Genomic DNA, 7,021 nt, shown 5'->3' on the forward strand with positions numbered 1-7,021 from the left:
CTTCGAGCAAGAGAGTATATTAATTTTATTTATTGAGCAATTATGTCGTTTTGCTCATGGAACAGCGAAAAGTACAGAGATCATTTTGAAGCAGGTAAACCGTAAGCCATTGCTAGAAGCTATTATATAATCAGAATTTACAGTGAGTGCTGTTTTATATCTACGGTCCTCACATTTTACCAGCTTTTAATTTATAAGCTAAAATTCTCTCTCTCTTCTGAGCTCAAGATTCCTAGCCGGTAAACTAAATTAATATTTATTAGGGCTGATATAGACTGCAGAGCCTTTCCTAACGCGATGTGTCGAAAGTGGGGATCACATGGTGTTTTGCAGACTTCTCTTTACAACGAGCGCCGCTTGTTTTTACGCGATTGATATGTCATTAGATTTGTGTCTTATTCTTAAAGCCCGATTTGCGTTTATCTTGTGTACAGTACATCTCATATCACATAGTTTAATCTCTAAATAAGCCAAAGAGAAGTTAAGAGTAATCGTCCATTTTACGAGAAAGAGTGATTTTTCTCACTCACTCTGTTGTGCTGAGTCATAATGACATGGGTGTCCTGTGATCAAAATTTTTGATCACAGGACACCCATGTTTGAGAATTTAAAAAGCCTGACATCACAAAGAAAGTTGGGAAGATGTTTACAACTTGTAGTGGGTATTAATAGTTTATTGTGTGGTTCCAGAAAATATCCATACCCCCCCCACGGATGGTTAATGGAAATTCCTAGGGGGTGGGGGGGCTAAAGGGTAGAATTTTCCGAGGGGTACAGGGGGTGCCCACGAGAATAATTTTCCACAGGGTTGTAAAAGACGCGATCGATCATACGAGACATACTTAAGTATATGTGGATTATTTTGATTTGTAGCACAACAAAAATTAGAAGTAGATGCCCTTTCGAGAAAAAAAACTTCAAGATGTTTGTCTCAAACGTCGATCGTCTTCTTTGCTGGGAGTTCGCTATCATCTCCGCTCTAACGATTTGTCCACACGCTCTAAGGATTTGTTCTAACGCTCTAACGGATTGCTCTTACTATCTAACGGTTGATTCTAAACAGCTAACGGTCGGTCCGTCCAACCTTTGACTTTGACGAAGTCTTTAAATAAATATTGTCTTTCGGGCAAATCGATCGCAATTCTCAACAGGTTACTTCTCCGGGAATAAATTCTAGCGCATCGATTAATGATAATTTCTTTATGTCGAACATGTATCTAGATTGTGGACTCGACTGCAGATAGTCTGACAAAAACTTACGCTAATCGAGAACAAACGTCGTCTAACTCGGCGATATATTTCTCGAGTTTTGTGTAAACAACTTTATGCAAATTTCTGTTGACATTCAGTGAGCTCGTCGCGACAAAGCGTTGCGTGACGACCCAAATGAGACCTTTGCTGTATTTTATTATTGACTTCTAATAGAGTACCGTTGAAGGCAAGCTGTTTGTCCAACAGACCTTTCGCCAAATCAACTTTTGCCCGAAAATAATAATGATCTGTTCCTTCTTTGTGGAGAAGACTTTCGATCACGTGCTAGGCAACGAAATAGATCATGTTTCACTGATGTTCATTTCTGAACATGAATCGATGCAAATATGGGACGCAAAATGAATGTTTGCATATTTTGTTCTTTTATAACCCAAATAGGTTTTTTTGTAATTCCTGAGATTTGTTCAACTGCAAGTGTAATTCATTCAAAGTTAAACTTAATTACAAACATCGAGAGATCGACTTTGTGGTGACTTTAGGACCCGAGGCCGAACAAACGATAAACTTTGTTGTATGTTAGTTTTCTAGTAGATCCGTTTTGAAATTCGAATTTCTTCACATAGTTTAATGTTAAGTCAATAATTAACTTTGAAGTTATGCTGTAAATGTTGCATTTGAGATGAAACTGTCTTAGACAAGACGTGTACATAGTGAAACTTAATTACAGTACCAGACATCAACTTTGTCTAACTTTGTCTGTAGGTAGATTCGTTTTGAAAATATTTGAAAATGTTCACATAGTTTTATTTCAATGAATAATTCAAATTTAAAGTTATGTTTTAAATGTTTTCTTGAGATGACATAAACTTATTAATCTCTGTTCTGCCTCGCGCGTTTCGCTGGAAGGACTAATAAAAAAGAGAGACCGCTCATAGTATATCAAGTGTGCTCTACCTACGTAAGAAATACATATTGTCTTGTAAAAGATTACAAATAGGTCAAAGATTATAAAAGAGATGTGTCTTAAGATGAGAAAAGTTAATTTTAAGCGGTACACGGTCGATTATCTCTAAATATGGCAAATTAAGACCATGAAAAGGAAAATAGGAAATTCCTGGGGGGTGGGGGGGTTATACATGACCCCTCTGGAACGGAAATTCCGAGGGGGTGGGGGGGTCTAATCGGAAGAACCATCCGTGGGGGGGGTATGGATATTTTCTGGAACCACACATTTCCCAAAAACCTGGGAGATTTAAGGCTTTAAGCATTTTCGATCTGGCTTGTGATAGTTATGTTTGGCAAGTCAGTGTTTGAAAGAAGTGAGAATGTCATCATTTAGCAGTGTGATTAGATGCTCCTAAGGAGCTTTTCTTGGTAGACTGGCACATTTTTGTGATAACTTAAGCCACTTTTTGCAGCAATGAGAAATGTTAATGCTGTGTTTTTAATACCTCCAATTCGGTAATGTTTAGCACATCTCCCCAAAGTCTATCCTTCTGTAGGCATATATTACATGTACAATATGTCCCTTACTTGTCTGCTAGTGACTTGAAATTGACTCAGTCATAAAAATGGTCTTACTAAATGACAGTCTTGAATGAGAAAAATGGTGTTATGTTTACCCCCCGCTCCCCCTCCCCCCATAACCAGGAGCACTGGTTGTAACCTTTGTACATGCCTTTTAATTTTTGCAGGAATTTATGTCTGTCCCAAGTGTGGTCACGAGTTGTTTAGTGCTAAAGCAAAGTACAAGCATAACACACCATGGCCTGCATTTACAGAGACAGTCCATGATGACAGTGTGTCTAAAGAAAATGAAACTGAGCCTCAACAGAGCAGCAAAGCCAAAGCTTTGAAGGTACATTGATAATTTGAAAGTATGATACAGTGTACCTGCTTGTTATAAAAACTACTGAAAAGCTCTGACACACACCATAATTAGGGACCTTAAGCAAGGATGACGACGACGGCAGTGAAAACGTTGGTAAAAAATGAATTTGTGCTCTTTTAAACTTAATCTCGTCTATTTGGACCCACTCAATATGTCAAAAGCAGGCGACTTTTCATGGATTTGAATTCTTAAGGATTTTATTCAGGTTCAAAAAGAGGAAGGAAAATTTGTCGCAAATTGGGAGGTTTTACGTTGTAGTTGTGCAATGGACATCAAAGAAATGTACTAAAAAGCGTGATGGAAGTGCAGAGCTGTTGTTTTGATCATTAAACATATTGTTTTTATGAAGTTGGCGTTGTGGTCGTCGTCATAGTTGCTTAAGCTCCCTATTGACTTTAGCAGTCAATCAATGATTAATTTTGGTGGAATCTTTATTGTAGACACTGAACCAGCTAAACATAACCAAACACAGTCCAACATTTTTTGTCGTTGTCATTGTTTGTTTCTTTGTAATGGGAGAAGTCAGGGTTGCTGAGCAGTTAGAGTGCCTGACTTGCAATCCAGTGGCCTTGAGTTGAACACCTGCCCTAATGGCTAGCTGGATTTTTCAACAGTTAGCTCACCTGATTTGATGATCAATTTTTACGGCAATTTGCTGGTTTTGTACTGCAGATCTACAAATGGCATTAAAGCTCTGTCTGTAGTACATTGGGTTCTAATTGGGGATATCGCAATTGATACAGTATTTTTATTTATTTATTTATTTATTACCCTAATTACCCTTTATTACCCTAATCTTCCACCTTTCAGTTGTACATGCTCTTTTGAAACTTGCCTTAGTCCTCACTCAATACTCAATACTTTCTGCAGCTCTACCAAAAAACCCAGGATAATAACCGTATCTTTCATTTCATGACTTTCATGATTTTCAAGATTGTTTTATATTTTAGAATGGCAAGAAACGGAATTTTACAGCAATGTACTGTGTATCATTTCATCCTGATACGTACTCTCTGGCTTGTTTACTCTTTGACCAGAAACCTTTCAATATCTTTTTGCCTTTGTTTGCATCTAGGTCCGGTGTGGAAAATGTGGCAATGGTTTGGGACACGAGTTCTTAAGGGATGGTCCAGATGGTATTTCCTCACGTTTCTGAATATTCTCAGACTCACTAAAGTTCATCCCAAGGAAGGATGAAAAAGTCAGTGAGTCAACCTCAGATCAGAATGGAGCAAAATAAGTAGCTGGATTACATGTTTGCTTGAAGTTAATTTAATGAAGTAACCTGTATATTAATTATTTATGATAATCAGGAGATTGTTTTTATCTTACTGACCAGAGAAGGTTGAGGTGGAAGGGGAATGGGGAAGGGGGGTCTTTTCTACATTTATATGGGCTATTTTGGAAGTTCTACTTCAAAGGATATGACTTTTCTGTTTTTCACGGTGTGAAAAAGTATAGAGTAGCATTAAAACCGCATAAAATGTACTTGAAAGCATGAGGGGTATCCAACAAGCTTGACTGATTTATTTTTGTCACTGAATAGTTAATAATATTGGTGGAGAAATCTCTGTCTATTAAAATATGAATACTGCTAAACTTGTCTATACTAGGTCTAGCAAAGGGCTTGAAGACATTTTCTCCACCTTTCCAAGGAGCTGTTAAAAAAAAATTTAACTTCAGGACAGAGCTGTCTTGAGGAAATTTACTGATTACAAGTAACAAAGATGGCAAGGCTTAATATATTATAATTCATGCCTGTCTCTGTGCAAACTAGTTTTCCAAAAGGGTAAGAACTAAAAATGTGTGGCTTCACCTCACCCCCTTGACAATCAACATTCTTCAGTAGAGAAGGATGCATGTGTCCACTGTGTCTGAAGGTAATCTTGTCGTACGAAAAACTGAGGCAAAACCGACGGCATGTTTGCCACAGGGGTGAAGCGTCGGTTTACGGTCATCTCGCCACCAAGAAGTCGACTCGCTACTAACGAATATCTCTGAAATAATTGACACAGTTAAATACCCAGGATTACTTATCTAAGATCTTTTACTTTTTCGTCAAACTTATTCGAATTTAAAGGCGACTCAAATACAAATCTGTCGATCCTTATTGACGATCTTTGCGTCGAAAGTCTTTAGCAAATCAATACATGTATAGGTTCTGCGAATGTTAACTTTGGAATTTGAGATAGTAAAAAGCTGGCAGAAACGTTTCACAACCACTAGTCATTTCTTTGGAATATGAAAATAAAGTAACGGTTAAGAAATTTTCGTTCATGAAGTTTCAAAACAATGCTAAGCTTAGTTCTATTGTTGGTGGCGATTTCGTTGGTGGCGAGGTGACCAGATACCGAAGCGTGAGAACCATCACAGCCATCAACCTTCCGTTTTTCACGGCTGCTAGGATGTTTTCTGCAACAACACAAAACACTTTATCTAGCTCTTCTGTTAGGGTGCATTGCCTTTCTTGCACAAAGTCAACAGAAGATTACTTTTGCCTTCTGAAAAAAGGTAGTTGTAAAATTTTTAGAATAGTTTTCAGTGAAACAAAGGAAAGAGCCATGTTGTGTTCTGTTTGAATATATGAAATGTCTGGTTTTGAAACCCCATAAGAAATAGGGTATCTAGATGTGGAAACTTACCGTCAAACAAAATGTTAATAAACTCTTGATTAAGATTCCTGTTGTAATATTGGTTTTGAGCTGGAATAACTATTAGTCACTACTGAGTGATACATAAATATTGCAGAAAGAAAATCCCTGAGGCAAAAATAAAAAGCCATATTATTTCTATCAGATATCTTGCTCTTCAAATCCACTACCAAGCGGAACAAGCCAAGACCGAAATATTCATTACAAATTGCTCCAAATATTAGCCCTGCACACTGTAATAACTGTTCTTTACCTTGGTAATTTCAGCGCAGTGAAAGGAGGGAGAAGGAGTGTTCTGTTTCCCTTTCCCACTGAACCCTTGAAGTATTAGGTAGATTTAGTAAGGACAGAGCATCGTCAAATGAGAACGCGAAAGCGCGCGGAAAGGACCAAATGCCACTTCCGGTGGTCAATTTTCCTCTCTGACATTTGTCATGTCGTTTTTTTAGGTCTGCACGCAAGCGTCGTCGTCACGTCAACGAAGGCTCTTTTAAAGTGAATTCGCGCTGTTTTAAAACTCATCGCTCTTATATTCCACGTCCGTTAAATTTTTTAAAATGTTAGTAAATTTTTTCTGAAGTTGAATTGTAAGGAACGTATCCAAGTAAAAGAAAATGGTTGTCTTGTGTAGGCATTTCAAATCGTTTTCGTCTATGGACAGCAAACGGAAACGTACAAAAATGTGTGCTGCGCTTGCAAAGGTTTGTTTTATTATATGGTTACTTTCAAACGGCACCAGACGAATTTTCGACCGGCTGAAAAGCTGAAAATTCGCAAGTTTAGGGGTGACGTTCACACGGAACCACCTTAACCGTAGGAAAATTTAGACCATTGCCATGTGAACGCCAAAACTGAGTTCAAATGTTTTAGCCTGTACGGTCGAAAACTTTCCGGCGGCACTGTTGAACACCTTAAACGTCTAAGTTATGGCTGCATAAATGAGTGGTAACTAGGTTGGGGACTCCATATTGGATTTGCTAAAGTAGCGCTCTGCGCATGGGCTGATGGTAAAACCTATGACAAATGTTAAATTCGACCTGGTTCGCCAGTTCCTTGTCAACAGAGCAAAAATATTAAAGGTTGAATAATTTTCAGCGCGCAGAAATTTGTCCTTTGCCTTCTGAACGTAGCCTAAACGTATTGCTTTTTTTACCGTTCAGGTTGCCCGTCGTCTTTTCAGTTACTATCAATAATAAGCTCCCTGTTATCTTTGCCGGAAACTTTGCCTAGTTCTTTAAGCCACCATTGAGAACAGTTCGAAGCTACC

The 7,021-nt window shown here is 38.1% G+C and overlaps 1 protein-coding gene across 1 annotated transcript; it reads left to right on the plus strand.

Annotated features, from left to right (window-relative positions):
- On the plus strand, positions 1–5,780 carry LOC140933872 (methionine-R-sulfoxide reductase B1-A-like). The gene is made up of 3 exons (XM_073383537.1): positions 1–94; positions 2,907–3,070; positions 4,179–5,780. Exons 1-3 carry the CDS (start codon positions 43–45, stop codon positions 4,341–4,343), a joined length of 381 nt encoding a protein of 126 aa, XP_073239638.1. The 5' UTR covers positions 1–42; the 3' UTR covers positions 4,344–5,780.
- Positions 5,781–7,021: the final 1,241 nt, after the last annotated feature.

This window comes from Porites lutea, chromosome 4, assembly GCF_958299795.1.
Source record: "Porites lutea chromosome 4, jaPorLute2.1, whole genome shotgun sequence".
NCBI lineage: Eukaryota > Metazoa > Cnidaria > Anthozoa > Scleractinia > Poritidae > Porites > Porites lutea.